Raw genomic sequence first — 20,041 nt, forward strand, 5'->3', positions numbered from 1 at the left:
AAATTCTTCTACTTGTTGTTACCCACATTTTATTTTAGCCTGGGTGACAAGGAATAATTATTATAATCAAATAAATGATGTAGGCACAAGGACGAAATGGCTTTTCTCAGTTCGCGTGCTTTGGTAAATAACAATCTTTTTTTATATCTTTGGTATCGCTGAGATATTGATTGTTGTTATAATTTATTGCAATAACTCAATGTACGTGAGGTTAAAAAATTTTTTTAATCAAACAATTTTGTTATAAAACCCCACTCTTTTTCCTTGAAAAGTAAATAAATAAGTTTCTAGGATAATTGGTAAACTGGGATAAAAACAAAACAGAATGGAGAGAGATTTAAATAACATTTTACCTCGTGTATCTTGATTAGTAAAAAACGCCCACAGGGCAGTTCTGGAAAAACGAAACGAATTTATTTTTTTCTTGTTTGTCCCTTACTGGATTCGAGGTTATAAATTCTGGTAAAACTAACTATAACTGCACTGTGTATTAGTCAGATAACAGTCGCAAGAAGATACAGAAACACCACTAGATATAGAAACAAATGCATAGATAGCAAGCGACCCAGACTTAGGCCGTAAAATAATTCATGAATTTATTGAAATTTATTAGCATAAGCATGAGGACCGTTGTTGGTTGGTATTGTGATTGTGGAATATCTACAGAAGTATCTCTTGGATGCGAAGTTTTATTTTTTCTGTTATTGCCAACTTGCAGTCTGGCCGAGATGAAATCGTAGAAATTGAATTGAATTGGTTCAGGGCGGGGGGCAAATGGCAAACGATATGCGTATCAATGGATAACAAAAAAAAGGGAAAAATGTATCGGCAGTCGACAACAAAAAGCAGAGCATCGGCAGACAACTTATACAAATAGCCAACTTGGCAAAAAGGAAAAAAAAGCCAACAGCTAGCAAAACACCCAACTAAGAACCAGTTAGATATTCAAGAAGAATAGAAAACCAAGTGTAGTTCAGTGGTAATTTTTTCCCGACACCATTTTTCTAGCCAAATTTATATTTTGAAATGTTTCAACTATTACCTTTTATTATAAAGAACTCGTATTTGTTTTGTTTAATACTTTCAATATTTATAAATAAATTTCAATCAATTTTTATATAATCATTTTAGCAAAACAAATATATTTCCATTTGATTCTATTTTGTGACAAACCAATAATAATGAATGAGTTAGAACACAAAATTGATTTCATTTTTATGTTTCCTTTTTCTAACTGCAATAAATTTCACTGTTTTCAGCTTTTTTGTTGGCCAACACAATTTGAATTTTCTTGTTAATCTATCTATATGTTTGCCTGTTCATCCAATTTCTTGGGTAGCGATAACTTACTGCACGACTTTGGCTTTTCTAGTTTTTAGTTGGTGGGGAGCTGTGGATTTCCACCACCTACTGGGCTCAGCACCCGCACATTTAACTGAAATGTAACTTTTCCTTTGGAGGCGCTTACACTGTCGTTGTTGTTGTTGTTGCGCTTTTCCTTTGGTCTTTCTTTCTATATTTGTGTATCTTAAACGCGTTTCGTTGTATCTACTTAAGGCAGCTTAAATATTTGTGTAACATAATACAAAACATACGGGCTTCTTTGGTTATACTTAGATACATAGCTTAGATACAAGGCTAGGAAAATGTGAAATGGCTTGAGTTCGGAGAAGGAGGTTAAACGGCAAATGTCCGGAGTCAGCTAAACCGCAGACTAAGCCAACTAACTATTGCACATTGGTAGTGAAAAAAAAATCTTTACAACAAAGTACAGGTAATTAATTATTATTTAACTATATTTGAAAAATAAAATATCTGAACTAAAGATTTTAACGGAGAAACTTATCTTGTATCAATCACAAACGCTTTCGTTATATATTTCCATAAGACAGGGAATCGAATTACCATAAGAACTTTACAAGACATTTCCAGAAACGAATACCTTAAAAAGGAAAACTCTGGGGAAAAACTCGAGAAACAAAATCCCATCATGTTAATCACAGCGGATTAGCGTGGATGGCTCTCGGTTAAATGCCTGAATATGCAAGCTATTAAAAGATTAAGGCTATCAAAAACGATGACGACGAACATTTTCCCAATCGAAAACGTATCACACAGCGAGAAGAGAAAGAAGGAAAAGATAGGAAAAGAACAGATTACAACTGTGAAATCGGTTAAGTAATTCAGACATAAAGACGAGTAATGGAGAACTGAATCTGATTTACACCATGTATACATTCTTTTATATTTCCATGTCAGAAAATAGGCGCCTCAATGAATTCCATCTTTCAGTTCATTCTTACATTGCAAAATAAGATGAAACTAAAATTCCATAATATAGTCCTATTTATATTTATAACAGAATGAAAGAATACCACAAAAAACAAGATACCAATTAAATTTCGACGTATTTGAATTGAAACAAAAATCCATGGTCGGCAGATAAATATTTACCACATTTTCATCAGCACTTTCATTATCTCTATTCTGCGGTGCCTCTTTCTGTGGTCTCTACTGTAGCCGTATCTTAAGTGTTCGGTTGTCTTTTGTTTTCCCGACTGTCCAATCATCTGTTCCACTGTGCGGGTATCAGAGTGCTTTGTTTACATTTCAAATGGAAATTGCTCTGTTTTGTATCTGTGTCTGAGCTCCGATATCTCCTGCTGTGTGAGCCAGGATATCTGTCTGCAATGCACTTTTACCATTTTCGGTCCGTCCTCCTAATGAGTCCTGCTCTATAGCCGTTCCTTTCGCTCTGATGCAGTCGTGTGTGGCGTACGCAAATATCGGAACGACTTCACTTTACCCCTCCCAAGATCTACTCTTCTAAATCCTCGAACGTGGCAAAAGGACACTACGTGGGCTAAATTTAGATTGACGAAACGACCGATGTTCAATACATAGGAATTTAGAGTTTACCATATTATAGTCTTTTATTTTTCCGAAATTTTTGGTTGAATGCAACCTAATATATATTTTCTAATTTTGACTATTAGTTTTGACCATATAGTTCCATATAATCTTTATCATAGCTCTTATTGACTCACCTTTTTAAATAGTTCCCGATAAGTTGAAGTTTACGAACAGGATTTTTTTAAACGACTGAAACCCAGGATCAGAAATACTTTGAAGATTGAGAAGATTGGTAGTCCCAGCAGTTCCTGTTTTATCGGAAAAGTGCTGACGTTGATTGATTGATTTCTTTGTTGTTGCTGTTTCAATAGCGTTGTTATCAATTTGCACACACAGACAGGAGATTTTTTTGATTCGCACCGATCGCTTGTCGTACTTAAACAAATTATAGACACTTACACGAGACAACACCGAAGAACACAAATTTTTTATATTTACTTTATACGCAGATTAATGCCAGCGGACGATGAATAATAGGATAACAGCAAGAACAACAACAACGATGCACGACGACGACGACAAATATTGTACATATGTACAGAGATATAAAGGATATCACGCACACACAGACAGATACACGCGCACGATAACGGTTAGTCGGATATATAAACGGATGGAGGGGGTCGGGGCGGTGCTGGAGTCGAATTAACGCGGCGGCGATTATAGCAATCCGAATTAACGGTACCGGCTTTTTATGCGATAATAAGTATGCTATGGATGCGTTTTCTGAGCATATTTTCCTTGGTTTTTTCCTTACTTTTTTTCGTATTCACTTTGTTTCTGGCTTAAACACTGTGGAAAAGGGAAAGACACTGAATTAGATCTTAGTTTCTATATTAAAAGTCATAGCCGCAGAAAAAAATGGTCTTTGAAATAATGTTTTTAAGTTCTTTTTTATCTGTTTAATGATTCATTGTGAATATTTTAAAAGTCCATTTGGCTCATTACAATTTCAGATTTATCTTTTTTTAATTTTCAGTTCGGGATATTTTACAAGCTCGCTCTTTTAGATAAAAAAAACTTTCAAAAGTGTCATCCTGCGAGGATTTACTGAGATTGTTAATTAATGCTTTTTTTGCTTATTAATTTCTTATTATGACAACAGTACTTTAGTTTTTTTTCGGTTGGCAACGCGCAGCGGACAAAGGACAACGACTGCAGAGAGATGCGAATGGGGGAGCATAGGCAGAACCGAAAAACATTATGCGGGGGGTGTGTGAGTGGGGGGAGGGTGGGAGCAAAAGTGCCAGAGAGCAGCTGCTCGGTCGCTCTCTCTGAGTCGGTGTGTGGCCAATTTGAAACGCCGCGAGAATGAAATGCAGCGAAACGAATGGTGAGCACAAAACGTGGCCAGGAAAATAGAGAAATAAACAAAATATAAAAAAGGATAATCCAGCCAGGGAGGGTGGGTGAGAGCGAGAGAGAGAGAGCGCAAAAGGACCGTTCCACTTCCAAAACGTACACAAAACAGAAGGCGCGCCAGGCGAAAAATCAATGAAAAATATGTGGAAAAATTGCCGAAATTGTAGGTTTTTGGGGATTAGCTTTGCTGCGACTTTAACTTTTTTGAAACACAGTTTTTTCAATTTGCATATTCCTATTTTCCTCATTATTCCATATTTGTTGTGATTGCAAATTGCAATTGGCCAATTTTTCGGCTTTATTATTGTTAAGCACACGCGCTCACACCCGCACTCAAATGCACATGTTTCTAAATTGAACAATTACCCATTTATTAATTAATGTACACAATGGACCAATAACTTTTCAAAGTTGCGGGACAAATACCTTTCGGTGTGGGAATTTGTTTATCAGCGCGAAAGATTTATTTGTATATCTTATTTTCCGGATCACCAAAAAATATATGAAAATATCTTGGAAAATGATATTTTTACAAGAAACCAAATATCGTTTTTTGATATTTTTCCCGGCGTTATATCCAATATTGTTGTTTTTATTCTGATATTTTGAGATATTTTCCAACCGGTGAGCAACGCGCTGCGGCAGCGCGGGCGTTAAATTTTCAACTGAAAATGTTCGAAAAGAGAGTTCACGGATGGCACTTTCTCTGGCGCACTTTCTTATCGGGTCCGTCAGTCCGTTATTAGTACTTACAGTGAGTGCGAGTGCAAGGGTGTTTTCCAATAAGTTGGAAAGAAAGAGCAATAGAAGTTTTTGGGTAACCCTTAAGCGGTGTATAGGGTTTAAAATGGCCTGTCATATTAATGTTACTGAAAGAGCATTAACAGACAACACGTGAACATGACGGATTTGGCATTCTTTTTCGTTTTTTGGAGCCGCTTTCGCAAAGCTTCCTTGCGATTCTTTACAGTAAAACCTAGCAGGGCAACGTTTTGTCAATCAGTTAAAAACAGATGGTAAATTTCCTCAGCAAACCTGAGAGAGCCTCCCGAAAGTTAACGGACTGGAACCGAACAATATGGCGTTAGTACCTTTTTCTGGCGTTAGTGTGTTTTCCCTTGGATTTCATTCGCTCTCTCCGCTCTTCTTATTAAAGGCCGAATTTTAAGAGTTGTGAAAATTCAACACGCTCTTTATTACTCTTTTTCAAATCATAATTTTTTTTAGTTCTTGGGCTTGAACACGATTTAGATCAAATCTATTGGTGGCAGCATTAATAAGCAAATTATTCACGAATATTATTAAAGCATTATAATTTCAGTTTAAAAAAATCCTTACAAAATATATTATCCCAAAGATTAGTTATAACAGTTTCTTTTTTTAATTAAATGCTGACCCAAAAAACATTTAAATGGTACCGGCTTAAAATATGTACCAAATGAGAACTTGGCAACTCTACGTTTTTTGCTCTCTTGGCTCTCTTACAATCGCGCTCTCTGTTTTTACCGGCAGTTATTATTGTTATTAATATTGCGTCGTTCACGCCAATAACAGTTTTTGATGATCTATGCGCGATTAATAAATGTTTGGTGTACTTCACAGAACATTTGCTTGTTTTTTTTCTTTAAGGTACACAGCAAAAAAACCAACCAGAATGTTTTGTTGTACAAACACACAAATAAGACTGAAAACTAGCGTTGCCAATCAGAATTTTAACAACCCGCGTTACCAGACAGTACCAAAAATTGCGCGATAGCGAAAGCCTCGAGTTTAAGATACCCAGTGCACCATAGTAAAAGCAACTATACAATTTATTTCTTTGAAACTGCGCAATTATTGATCAAAATACCAAAGTCATAGTACCTAAAACAATGGAAATCATAACTCAAATACTTGTTCTTAATGTAGAAATTGTTTATGATACAACACAAACTAACATTGATTGTATAAATATTAGGCAGAAAACACTTCACCAAAAAGGTTAAATTTTACCTTAATAACAATACAATTTTCTGTTAGTTGCGGTTTACCAAAGAAAATAAAAAAAAAAAACCCCAAAAAGTCTTCGACATCTTTCCCTGACGTGGAATTGAACCCCAATCTACCGCCATATTCATAGAAAGCATTGTTTCTATTACTCATCGTTCATTGTATGGCGGAACGTACGAAAACGAAACATTGTTTGCTATACGAGTTTTTCCCAATTCAAATAACATCCTCGATAGTATAGTGGTTAGTATCCCCGCCTGTCACGCGGGAGACCGGGGTTCAATTCCCCGTCGGGGAGAGATGTAGATTAATTTTTTTATAATTTCTATTTTTTGTTTTCAGAAAGATTACTTTTATAAACATTTATTTGCTAAACTTTATCATTTAGCAAACTAAAATTCGAATGTTTGTTTCTGCTTTAAATAAGGGTGCAACAAATGTTGGAGTAAAATAACATATATTTCGTAATATCAATCATAAACGCAAAATGAAGTACATCCGAATACTGAGTGAGTGGGTGGACAGGGTCTTCCCTTAAAAGCTAATACAGAAATCGTTTAAGCAGGTACTACAGGCTAAGACTTTTACAGTACATAAACAGTTTAAAAATGGACAAAATGGGTAACAACTATGAAAGTTTAAAGGGCAACTAGTCCACCTGCTTGCCCTCGTCACGATTGCGTTTGAAGGATACTGAATGGATGAGCAGAGGCGGTAGGTTACCGCGCAGCCTCTGCAGTCGCTTGTTCTTCTCCTTTTCGGGACGTCGCAGCTCGTCCTTGGATGATCCTGGCGAGGCAGACGAAGAAGCGATGGACGGTGACATGGATCCCAATGAAGTGGCACCCGGCAGGACCTCCGAACTCTGGCTCATCAGCATGGCCGAACGACGGAAGTACCGCGGCATCGAGTAATCATATTGGGTGGCCCGAGCTGCATTTGCCGTCTGAATGGAATAGAGACTCTGCGATACCCTGTACTTTTCAATGGTGGGCGTATCCTCGTAGTTCTTCGGCAGATTGCTATACGATATCGAGGGCACCTCGGGTGTCATGCTGATCTGGCTGCTTCCGGTAATCGTACCGCTGATGGAGAATATATCCGTTTCGCTGGCCGACGATCGTACGTTCATGTGCGGAACACTTTTGGCGGATCGCAGGATTCGTTTTGGCGTGGTGGCCAGACCACTGGGATTGGCCAACAGATGGGGATGACGGTCGATGAGGCGAGGTCGCAGTACCACCTCCTCCATCGCCTCCTCCTTCTCTTCGACCTTCTCGTCCTCCTTCTCCTCCTCGGCGATTGCCTCGAACTTCTTGGGAGTGAGGGTCGATTGGCTTCCCGAGGGCGAACATTCGGCGGAACTGGGTGCCAAAGTGAACGTAATACGCTTCTCCGGAGATCCCAATCTCGAGTCAGTAGCATCACCTGGAAAGAAATTAAAAATATTCTTGAGAAGAGTTCAGCATTCAAAGTTTTTGATTTCATAAAATATCTGTAGTTCTTTTCCTCAAATATACGTTTTGATTTCTATCCTCGATTTTTATAATCTCAAATTAAAGAAAAGAATTACGCCAATAATGTAATTTTTTCGCCAAGTTTTGATATGAATTTAATCAATTTTTTTAGGGGTAATACTACAATTTTCCCTGAAAGAGTTGGACGAGCAGATGACAAGTAAGTCGCATAAAAGGTGGACAAACAAGATAAGGTTTGAGTTCATGACAGATAGGTAAGATATGGACAGATAATAAGTTGCCTCGGAAACTTTTTAGTCGGTATCCTCTATTAAACAACATTACTTAAAGTAACTACTTCTCTGTATGAATTTTTCTTTTGAGGAATTTGAATATGGAATCTCTTACATAAGATTTCAATTCGTATTTCACAATACATTTATTAGCCAATTCAATTAGTCAGATACATTCAAGCATCAAACGATTAAAACCGCACGTTTTTCTTATCAGTAAAGCAAATATTGTATTCGTTCCGATGCCGTCAATATTTACAAATAGAAGATTACTGTATATCTTATATGCATAAGTGCAATTTGTAATAACAATAAAAGATTATTGTACACTTATCTTATATGCACTATATATAGAAAATAAGGAGTTATTGTATATCTTATATAGATGAGTGCAATGCGCTTCGAAAACATCCATGAAATATAAACTTAGTGATTTGGCCTTGTTTGTTTATGTAAGATACTTTTAAAATTATATAAACTTATACTAAATGTAAGTGAATATGTAAACTAATTTATTTGTAACTATTCTGTTCTCACTCTTATAACCATGTCACATTTATAAGGCAAAGTAAAACCATTAAATAATTTTGAAACCAACCGTTTCCTTGCAAGTTGGGGAGCACGTAGGATTGAAAGTGATTTTGATATCGTCAAGCCCACCGACGACGAACGTCAGGTTTATTACATACTGACGAAACTATATGACGGAGGTGGGGAAATACCCAGCAACAAGCTGGCTATAATTATTGCTCTCAGTGCAGGAACACTCAACTTTCGGATCGGAAAGTCATTTAACATCAGCCAAAAAACGTGATGACTACCTGTACGTTGTTAAGATATCGTATATACGTATAGCAATATAATACAAGAGTAAATAAAAAATAATAATCCAGGAAACAAAACCGTAAGAAACTCTGACGACAAAAGACCTACTATTCTCGGAAATCTGGGGTATTTATTGTTTATTATTCAGTTTTAAATTAATTGTTTTTTAGGTTTTGTTATATTTTAAAATGACACTTGATAATCCAAGCAAGAATTTATACTCGATTTGTTTTGAAGTGATACGAATCAACACCTGTTGTGTAAATCTACTGAAATATCTGGAACGCAGAAAATTTAAAAAGAATTAAAATATTAAGAGTATAACCGTTCTTCGAATTGCTGTATCTCCTATATATATTGTATAAAATTCTATAAAAAGATATGTCAACCTCCAGTGTTCTACAAACTTGACGGTTTCTTTGCAGCTTTTGTTTTATCAGCTCAGGAAAACCTGAGGAATTGATCGTTAGCATGCAAAAACTGATTACCAGCTCTATTCTCTTATCTATACGAAAAAAAATACACATATACGTGGATTTTGGACAACTGGGAGCCGCAGAAAATGGGTAAAAATATTCATATTGACTGGGTGTTTATTTGCTGTTAACATTTTCATACAGTGTCGATAAGGAAATCTAAATTTGACTAATTGGCTTCGTTTCGTTCAGCTGATGGAATGGGATAGGTGGCACAGTAATTAAGTAAATGGCGAAAATTACGATAAATCAGTGCCAAGCCCAATAGACCATTAAATCATCTCCGATGGAGTTCGGTTTTATCTCCTCCCAGATGTGATAACATTGTGTGACGTACAACCCAAAGGTGTTCCTTAATTCCAGGTGGAACCGGTCCCTTTGGAAATCAGCAACGTCAATACAAAATAATGTTGTTAATTAAATTTAGCTTCAGATCCAGATTTGTTCTTTAGCCGCTCTTCCTCGTTGGATGTTTAAATGAATTAATTTTTTTAAAGGGGCTAATGGAGAATGAGTCAGGCTTGCGGAAAAGTTTTATTGCAGAATTATCATAATTGCTTGACCAAATATAAAATTAGCAAATTATTCGGTCTTAAAAACCTGTTTAGATCCCTGGTTTAATTTTGATGTCAGATCGTCAGCCTTTCCATAAAATATCACTGATTAAAAGTGGAGCAATCTTTAAAATTAAATCTCATTCTTTGTTTCATCGCTTTTTTGTTGTTAAACCCATGTCTTTACTCTTTTAATTAAAGCTTTTGTCTCCAATTCTGCGAATTCAGTCGTCATTAGTGAAATCTTTCGAAAGGCGTTAACATGTGTAAACTTTTTACTAACTGATCGCAGTCTAAGGCAATTATTCAAAGCTGTTGAGTAATGCCAACTTGACAAACAAAGCAATCGTTCAAAGTACAGAAATTACTTTGCTAAAAGGCTGGTTAAAATGAGTCAAGCAAAATGAAATTAAGGCTTTTAAATGAGTATTTTGAAAGGAATATCGGGCGTTCCTGTATAATATTAATTACTGTAGAATGCATCTGAAAATATAGTAAAGATTAGTAAGCTTTCATCACTAAAGTGAAACCCAGGCGAATTGTTTTTAAAAAACTTTATGAAAATCATACTGTTTACTAGTTCTTATATAGGACTTAACATTTACAAGGTCCAACAATTAAGACTTAAGTAGAATATGTTTAAGTTAACTTAAGTTAGACTATTTAAAGGTCTAGATAATACTAAGCACCAGTGACACTGGCATTGCTGTCTCTCTCGAATGTTGTATATGGTTGTGTTCGTTGCGATATCGGCAACACTTACAGCTAATTATTTAATAATATTAAGTCACATTTTGGCGATATTGGTCACTCTCTGTTTGTCTTTCCATATCTTGCGAAAGTTCCTCAATCTTTGGCACAAATACTGCTAGTACCCATTGAACCCAAACATAATAATAAGAAAAGCCCACGATCGAAGCTCAGTTCAGATAGAACTTGACCTTGGGCACACCACTGGAAACGATGCTGCTGCTGCGAGTGCTCTTGCCACTGCTTTTACCGTTACCCGCACCACCCAAAAGCGGGGTGTGCGCACCACTGGGGCCGTCATTACCTTCCAGACGTCGCAGCAATCTCTCCTGATCACTGAGACGCGGAGTTGTCGGCATTTCGCGATTCGGCGAATGGATCCCGGCCAAATAGGTCTTTGTGCTAATCCGATTCAGCTTGGTCGGCTGATGATCCTGGAAGATCTGCGAATTGGCAAACACCGCCAATATCTCCGGTCCCAAGTTGGGCACATTGATCTGCGTCTCCCGACGATAGTCCTCCTCGTGGATCTTGGCGCTAAAATGTCCACAAAGGAAGATATGTATTATTCGTGAATTTATAATGCCAACAGTAAGCCAACACGATCTTGCCAATTAATCGCTAATCGCCGCTAGCTTTCCAAACAAAGTGCGAAATGCGATCTTTGGCTCGTTGGCTCGGATCTTGGTTTGATCTATCTATTAGTACCTCATTAAACTCAGACCCAGGCTCGAGTTGCCCTGCCTCATTTGCGGCTGGTCGCAAATCGGTTGTGGCACCGTCAGCGAATTATTATTATCCGCCGTGGCTGGCTGTATGCGTCCAATGATCTGGCCATTTTTCCGGGACGCCAAGTAATCCTCGTCCTCCTCGGGATTGTAGTTTGCTAAAAGGTAAAAATGTGTATTATTTACCGTTCTTTTTAAATGTTGTTTTTCTAACCGTTTTGCATTGTTTGTGTTTTTCTACATTTATAATTTGTTTACATTTTCTGACGTTAGCTTGAATAAGTACATTGCTATTACTAACCCCTAATCTATTAATCTCTGTATAAGTCAAAAAGTTAGTTTTCTACTCTTACTTATTAAATTTTTTGTTAGTAACAGGCATCCATTTTCTTTCATAAGCCATTGTAATTATGATTTCCAGAATCTTCCAGTTGACAATTGTGAAATAAAATACTGGTAAGTTTTTTTTATAAATAGTATTTTTTTTTAAAAAAAAGGTTTTAGTCGCGAGAAATAATGTAAACAAACTCAACCTACAGAGTTTATAACAACCTTGTAGGACCCCCTTATACACAAACTGCTGAATATTTAAAAAAAAATCCATAAAACTGATTTATCTTTTTGTGTTTTGTTTTTTCCTTTTTTATACTCGTACTCGATTTCAAATGCCAAACACGTTAAGTCGCGCAAAAATCGCAGTCGCATTGTGCGTTCAAGATCTACTTTGGGATAGTTTTGTGTGTGTGTGTGTGCGTGCGTGAGAGTGAGCGGTCAAGTATCTGAGGTACTCATTTCAGGTAATCGTAACCGTCAACTGCCCAATTTAAAGCAGAAACAAAACTCCTTGGCTCGAACACTTACCGATCGATTCGTCGTAGCAAAAACGCTCCTCGAAGCAATTCCAGTAGAAATCTTCCCAACAGCTAACGGTCCACGTAAAAGGGGTAAGGAAAGGAAATGGAAAAAAAACGCAATTCGGAATGTGTTAGCCGAGTAATTTTGCTGGCCAAACAGCAAAGTTGGTAAGCGAGAGGGGAAAATAGCGTTTACTCACTTTTGACAGCAGCGGCACATTTTTTGTTGTTGGCTTCCTCTTCCTCTTGATTTCTTGACTTTTATTGCCTCCTCCGCCAAAAAAGAAGAGAATCCGAGTCCGAAATCGTTTGTGTTGTAACAATGCTTTGATTTCGCTTAATTTATGATTTCTGTCTGGGAAAAAAGTAAATTAAATTCGGATTTGGGCGACGGCTCGTTTTTGTTGTTTTCGTGAGGAACGTGCGTGTGACTCGTTCCAGAAATTTTGTTCAGTGGCGAGCGCGAGCGTGAAGCTTGACGTTTTATCGGCCAAGTGGCCCACAAATCGTATCTGCCGCTCTGATGGCCAGGCTCTCACTTCCAAGCGGCTCTCTCCCCTCTCTCGAAATTACACCGAGAAAAATCACTATACTTTTTTGAACACTTGGTTTGAACACTTCATAAAATTTTTAAAAAAAATTTTTTTTATAGGAAACGATTGCATAACCAAATGAATTTTTTATTGAACTATTTAATAATAAATAATTTAATACAACTTGTTCGGCCATTGGGTATTCGTTGAAATAAATGTAAACATTTTTTTAAGTGCAGTGTGTCTGATAAAAGTGAGTTGATATGAGAGAGAAATTCACTGGAGAGGGCTCTCTCCCACCCACTTTATTAACTCATCTCTCTAACATAGTATTTGGGGAAGGGGGGTGCTGGGCAGGTTGATCGATCGCGCATGATAGATTACTTTCAGAGAGCCACAAATTTGGCTACATTTCGTAACTCTCTCTCTGCTGCTCTTTCTCTCCCGATTAAACTCTCTTTTTCTCGCTCTCTTTTGCACTGTGGGTCAGGCGGCAAGACGCGTTTATAGGATGATCAGATTAAAATTGCGAATTTTTTAAAATAATTTATGATCTTCTGTTATCATCGTTCTTTTCTTCTTTATGATTGTTCCTTTGGCATCAGACACAGAATAAAATTAAAGCGTAGATTTCTTAGTTGGCGCGTAAATTGTTATTATTTAAATTTTATTTTATGGAGATTAGATTTAATTGGTTAGTTTTTTGCCTCCATTCATTACATTAAGGATTAATTTTTTTACTAAACGCCAAGGACTTGGGTCAATTTTGTATGACTTAGGCCACTTTTGTCCCACTGTAACCTGTTGCTGCATTGTGACACCTGCTCAAGCCTTTCAGTGCTCTTATTTGTGTGTGTGTGCGGGTGTGAGTGTTGGTGAAGTAATTGAAACTTTTTAAACTTGCACCGTGCACACACAGCGATAACCTCGCTACACATGTTCTCATGTTTGTCTGGCTGAGTTTACTTAACGCTTTGAACGATAAGCGCTTCTGCAAATTGAGGCCACATTCTCTCCACAGGTGAGTGGGCGTGAAGGGGGCTTGTGAAGGGTGGTGCTATGTGCGGATCAACCCAAGGTTGCCTAAGCATACTTTTAGGCTGACAGTAAATGTTCTTAAGTGCTTAACAATCTAATAAAAAAAAAACATTAAAAGTTTTTCCTGCGATCGATGTCAACAAATGACATACATATGTATTTGCTGTCAGCCTTTTCAGTTTTCTTATCAAAAGATTGCTAATTCAGTTCTGTAAAGCCTTATCAATAGATTGCTAATTCTGTTCTGTAATTTCTTATCAACAGGTTGCTAATTGATTTTGAATGAGTTGATAACGATGACTTCGCAAAAAGGTCAACAAACTGAATTTTTTGGAATTTGCAAAATGTTTTAATAAGCTTGACCGTTAAAGAAAAAAAATGTTACCTTCGAACTTTTTTTTGTAAATTAAGATAGTTATTTCTTATTCTTATATACCGGTCTTAAATAAACCGAACATTTCTTTAATCTAAAAAACCGACCGTTCTAGATCTTCTAATGGTCTTGGCTTACGAGTTTCTCAGACCATTTTTTCTTTTATCTATCAAGTTCATTCTAAGAACGTAATCTCTGAGTGCAGATAAGTTAATTCCTTGCGTTATTTCCATTTTTTCGGAGGTGTGAAGACCCAACGCAAAAGTTGTTAAAAGTAAATGTTTGCCCGTTGTAAAATAAAGTTAAGAATAAAGAATTGAAATTTGGCCATTTGCAAGCTCTTCCAGAGTTCAAAGACCATTGCGAATCATGTGAGACCCAGTAATCGATCAATTGATTGTCTTTTGATAAAGCCGTAGATATATTCATGGCATTCAAAGCTTTCGGCGACAGTTGAATTGAAAAGCGCTCAACACTCATTAAAGTACGTAAGATGGCGTGGAAAAGGGGTTGGAGGATGGGGCGATCGGTAATTGAATGTCAATCAGCTGCACTGAAATGAATAGCAGTCATTTTGCCGCTGCCTTTCCGTTGATACTGTTACTTTAAGCCATGTAATGCAATTTGCTGATGTTTACACGTTTTGTGCGTGAAACTCATTTCAAGTCGAGTCGTGTTATACAACAAAAATCGAGGGTGGGCTGAGAAATCAAGTAAACATATTCGATATTCGCTTTTTTAGACATGCAAGATATGTAACACATTGGCTTTTAACTTCTTCAACAAATCAATAGATTTAAACAAAAATATTTTATTTACTTTTTGCCAGGTCTTTCGCTATAAAGATTATTTCTTGCTTTTTAAAAAAATTTGCATAAGATTTAAACCTAAATTGTAATTAAATATTATCTTGACATAATTTTACATTACCTTGAAACAAGTCAAACAACTATTGCTGAAGCTAAATGAAAAAGTAATAATCATTTGTAGACAAAATATGGTTCAGCTTAGTCAGCTTCTCTGAAGCACATTGCTATTGCCTTTCCCTCGCCATTAATTAGGGCAAAAAATTAAAAGCACATTCAGTAAAAATCTTTTTAATTTATTGCATCTACAATTTTGATGGACTTTAAAAGCTTGCGATTAATATCTCGTTAAGCAAACATGCCAAATCATTCAGCGTTTTGTGGATTTCTTGTTTTTGTATTTCTGGCCTTTGAACTGAGCCCGAAATGGGTTTGGGTCGCTGACAATCAAAATCGCATGCCACAGGTAAAAATTCGCGGGCGAATAACTTCCGCGCAAAGTACGAAACAAAAACAGCGCCAAAATCGGGAACAATAACAATCGGATTACAATATATAATTTTACGAGTCACTCAAGCGATGCATGCAATGCAGTGAATTCTTTCATAAAAAGATTAAATTCAAAACGAAACGGAAATTCATATGAATAACACCTTTTCCACAAATCAAGTTCATATCTAAAATAAACTTTTATTATTTGTAGACAACTTATTAAAATAATCGTTTAATTTTAAAGCTGGTTCACGATTGAATCTTACATGAATCTTAATAGAGATTTATAGTTGCAAAACGCTATAGTACTATATGGATTTTACTTAATCAACTTTTTATTTTACTGGTAACCAACCCACCTCTCTTAAATCATATAAAACATTTTATGACAACAAAACGAGTTTGCGGCAGTAAAAAATATATATGTATGCATACACTTATACAATATAATAAACGACGAAATGAACATTATCTAGAATCTCTCACTGGAAAATCACCGAAAAGTTCAAAAGCGTAAAAAAAGTTGGGTTTTTTTTTGCATTGCAAGGGAGAAACGAGTATTGTATCAACTTGATCTATTATATTATTCATTATTCCATTTTTATCGTTAGCTTGCTAAGTAGAAATTCAAATTAAATTCCCACTTCATTTAATTGAGCTTAGCATTGTTTGAGATATTGGCAAGCTAAAATCGTGTATATGTTTGTAAGTAAAATAAATAAAGAAAACTGCGCAAAGTTTAAAAACACCTCTTTCGTTTAAAAAATGATAGTAATTAATTTTTAAGATCGATCATGTCCATATTTTTCGTTTTGTTATTTGTATACGTAATTATATCTTTCTTTTTATAAACTCAAAAAACTTTCCCAAAACCGACACGAGAAGTAAGGGCAAAAAAAGGAACGTTTATCACATTGTGTATTTATATCTTAATTTACGATGCTTGATTGGAAAAGTATTTCCCGTCCACAAAAATCAACAGATGGTTGTTTATTGTTGACTTTTGGATTTAATGTAAAGTGTAAATTACAATAACCCGTCAAATAAATTCATTCACACGCTTTGGGCTCGGAATTTGCCTCTAAAAACTGCCCAGAAAGATCGAAAGCAAGTGTCATTAACCGCAGCCAGACTTGCAGCTCGAATATATCATATATATGTTTAAAGCCCCGCTCGGTTCATGGTAAACTAAAAACCCCTGACGACAAGTGGCGTGCATTGGCCTCGTTTCAGTTTTTAGGCTTTGACAGGTATCAGACAAGTTGGAGCGATCAAGTTGGGCCTGCATTGCCGTCGAGTTTCTCTTGGCAACCGATACCCCCAACCCATCGTTTTCGCAATTGCAGATACGTTCTCGAATGTTTTTCTTTATATTTCAGTTTTTAGAGCACGCGCACCGTTTTGTGTTGATCTTATAAATTAGTGCCTCGAGCGTAATGGCACTCACAAATATTTTCCATTCGTGTCTGTCGGCTCCACTTTCTGCGTTAATAACCATTTTGTTAACATCAATAAGTTTAAGATCCGGACTGTAAGCCGATTATTTGTATTAATAATTTTGTAATTGATTTTATTCACATTAAAGCTACCCTTTAAGGGGTTTTGTAAAAATATAAAAATGCTTAAAAATTAAAAAAAAAAAAAAAAAACAAATAATTTTAATGGGTCTGTGAACTGTGGATAATTGTTTGCACCCAAAGCGAAATGCTGTGAATATTTTAAATTGGAAACCGGAATAAGATAAAAAAAACCAATGGGCTATTAAAAAAATATAAATATGCAAAATCCTTTGATAACATATAAAAATAAACAAAATCATAAAAAAAATTAGGAATTTTTGTTAGGTTGAAAGGAAAATTGAAAGTTTGAATGAATGCTTTGCCTAACCATTCTATACATCAATGGGTCTTAAAACAAAACAAAGGGAATAAAATTTCAGATAATACTCAAGATTTTCATTGATATTGACAAGTCACCTTGTTGCTCCACAACGTTTACCGTAATCAATTAACTACTTGATGGGAGCTCTCAACAAAATGGCCTTTTTTTGTTTCACAGAGATAATGGTTACGATTAACAGCTTAAGTTCCCTAAATTGTTTACCCGTAATTGACTAGGGAAAAAACCTTGAAACGAAAAGTGATTTCAGTGAAAACGGAAAATGTTTTACACGGATCTTTTCCCATGACATTAAATTCCCTTTGTAAATATGCCTAGAACGTTTTTATTTTTTATGAATGAATGCAATTTATGTAGGCGATCCTCGACTCTTGTTAATCTCTCCCCGTATTTCAATGTGATCTTTTCAGTTCCGCGATTATTTATCACAGGCTGTGTTCTCAGGTGAGTGAGTCACGGTTGTCTCATAAGTATTTTTTACTTGAATCATTCACTCAGAGCACGTCCCTCGTTCAAGATGCTTCCTTAAAATACATTCCACATACATGTATTTACGCACACTTATCTTGTCTAAATCTGCTTGCCAAGTATTTTGTTTGTCAGTCCATTTGCTTCAATTTTTATCAGTAATCACTTGATTGTTCATGACTATATAGCGCAAGCACTAAAGATACGTTGTAGTATTCAAGTAGGTCGCCTGACTTGTCGATAATGCAAGTCTCAGACAGTTTTTCCCCGTCTTCCAGTCGGAAAGCTAATGCAGTGCTCGTTTTCAAAAGGCGTTTGACGAACTTTGATTTTCGAGCTTATGGCTTTATCTTTATATGGTTACTTTTTTCGGTTTTTTACGATAACTGATAAGATATGGCGAAAGGAAGAGTTTGGGAATGTTAACGACGAAATAACTAATCGCAGGGATATAAATAATCAATCAAAATTGTGTCGAAAGGCATGATAAACAAAATCTATTATGTTGACCGTGTTTTGGAACCACTAAATTGATATGTATTAATAATGTTAATATATCTTGGTAAAGAGGGTTGTAAATGAAAAAAAACTAAAAAAAGTTCAGGTGTCCATTCAATATCCATGTGTAAATTATATTCTCTATTGGAATTGATTTCTTTAATAGTTTATCCAAGGATTTCTGTAAATCATTTCTAGCTTATTTGTCAAAGTTGCACCTTTGATATGTCATATGATTATCTTGATTGCCGTGTTGATAACTACTGTTGACTCAACCAATTAAACTCCTTGTTAGGAATACATTTCTAAGAAAACCTGACTGGGGAACAATTCCAATCGATCCGTTTGGAGAGTACAGGATTAGCCATACGAATACCAAGAATCGTAATAAGGTGAGTCATAACGGAATGTACATCTTCAAAGTTTTGTCAGATTGTAAATTGTATATTTAGCTTCGAAACGAAGACGATGAAGTGTTAAATTGTCCACGTTTGAATTCCGGTATTTAATAATTGTTTGTTTATTAGCAGAATTTTATGGACGAGACACATGACAAGCCGAGACAAATCAAAGTGAAATAAATCGCAAAGACCGAAATAAATTTTGCATTGCATTTGTAATCAAAACACACAAACACATCGAGTTTTTTTATAGATGCCTTATGGGATTGTTAGTGTTTCGAAGAATTCGAGAAAATCCCGGGCCTGACCAAAAACCGGAACACCAAGTAAAGTAAAGTGGCAGAATCTCCTTGCGAGGCGCAAAACTGTTTTTTCACAGACAGAGACAAAAGATGCGGTGGAGAGAGGGGCTATCTAGAGTGCAATAAACTGCAACATAAATTCTTATGCTAAATAATTGCCATACGAGAGTTCAAGGGGCTGAAAGGGGGATCTGTTGTTCTTGGAAAATCACGAGGCTCTGCCTCAGGGTCAACAACGCTTCGCACAGTGTATTGGTCTTATTTTTTATATTATTCTTGCCTGTATGGGTGTGTGTTCAAGTGCGTTTTCAATTACAGGTTCTTAAACAGCGCCGATTTATCGTATTTTACTTTATATGTTTTGATTTTTTTCCACTCTCACAAGACGTTCACTTCACAGTCTCTTTTGTTTTGGGTTTCCCATCGGCTCCTTTGGGAATTTTATACAACTTTCAATCAACTCCTTTTTTTATTCATTTGTTTTATGCTGATCTTAAGTGATGCTTAAAACTGCGTCACAACACACAACAAACTTTGGCGTAATCACGCTTCGAACGCGAAACAATTGACAAAAAACACAGCTAAGCAAAACGAGTAAAGCTCACCGATCGAGCCAGAAACATATGGTGCGCGCACGTCTGTCGGGTTCAACAATCGTCGGCTGACTGAATATTGCGAATAAACCGGGGACGGCAACAACTCCACTCCACCAGCCCCTCAACAACAAAGCAACAAAGCGCCACAAGGCCCATCAAATCCGATGGAGCATGAGCATAAGCTTTCGGAAGTTGGTTCAGACACGAGACGTTCGTGCTGCTGATTAAAGACCTGACCTGGGGTCCGACCTGTCTTTGTCAAAAATTGATATTGAGTTGATAGCTCTCTTAGAAGATGAAAACTTGATCTCAATGTTAAATTTTTTGGAAGGAATACCAGCTTGGAAGCTTCAAGTCATTTGAAACTAAATTAAACTAAACGATTCTTTAATAGTTTTTAAGCAAAACATCTGTAAAGCTGTACAATTTTAAAT

The 20,041-nt window shown here is 36.3% G+C and overlaps 2 protein-coding genes and 1 non-coding gene across 4 annotated transcripts in view; 1 reads left to right on the forward strand and 2 right to left on the reverse strand.

The window, feature by feature from the left end:
• The window catches only part of LOC108100944 (semaphorin-1A), a 129,096-nt gene extending 124,168 nt beyond the window's left edge, over window positions 1-4,928 (reverse strand). Inside the window, exons 1-2 of the mRNA XM_043209302.1 lie at window positions 4,642-4,928; window positions 3,048-3,705 (exon numbers count right to left, since the gene is read on the reverse strand). The gene's annotated coding sequence lies outside the window, so the exon portion shown is untranslated. The remainder of the gene's footprint in view (window positions 1-3,047; window positions 3,706-4,641) is intronic.
• Window positions 4,929-6,490: 1,562 nt separating this feature from the next.
• On the forward strand, window positions 6,491-6,562 carry Trnad-guc. Its single transcript has one exon. It is a non-coding gene; the product is annotated as a tRNA-Asp (tRNA).
• A 142-nt stretch (window positions 6,563-6,704) lies between these two features.
• On the reverse strand, window positions 6,705-19,705 carry LOC108100980. 2 transcript variants are annotated; one of them, XM_017205135.2, is made up of 6 exons: window positions 19,617-19,705; window positions 12,402-12,556; window positions 12,209-12,270; window positions 11,328-11,505; window positions 10,924-11,156; window positions 6,705-7,692 (listed from the first exon to the last, which is right to left on the reverse strand). In XM_017205135.2, exons 2-6 carry the CDS (start codon window positions 12,419-12,421, stop codon window positions 6,914-6,916), a joined length of 1,272 nt encoding a protein of 423 aa, XP_017060624.2. In that variant the 5' UTR covers window positions 12,422-12,556; window positions 19,617-19,705; the 3' UTR covers window positions 6,705-6,913. The 2 variants fall into 2 exon arrangements, with proteins under 2 accessions (XP_017060624.2, XP_017060625.2); XM_017205136.2 differs by having other exon boundaries at window positions 12,402-12,552; window positions 19,617-19,637.
• Window positions 19,706-20,041: the final 336 nt, after the last annotated feature.

This window comes from Drosophila ficusphila, unplaced genomic scaffold (assembly GCF_018152265.1).
Source record: "Drosophila ficusphila isolate 14025-0441.05 unplaced genomic scaffold, ASM1815226v1 contig_795, whole genome shotgun sequence".
NCBI lineage: Eukaryota > Metazoa > Arthropoda > Insecta > Diptera > Drosophilidae > Drosophila > Drosophila ficusphila.

Excerpts from the sequence above, each read along its gene's own strand:
- LOC108100980 (XM_017205135.2), bottom strand. The coding sequence starts at position 12,421 with ATGTGCCGCTGCTGTCAAAA. Across the intron at positions 12,271-12,401 it reads ATGTGCCGCTGCTGTCAAAA|CTGTTGGGAAGATTTCTACT; the intron begins GTGAGTAAACGC and ends GTGGACCGTTAG. Across the intron at positions 11,506-12,208 it reads TTGCTACGACGAATCGATCG|CAAACTACAATCCCGAGGAG; the intron begins GTAAGTGTTCGA and ends TTTACCTTTTAG.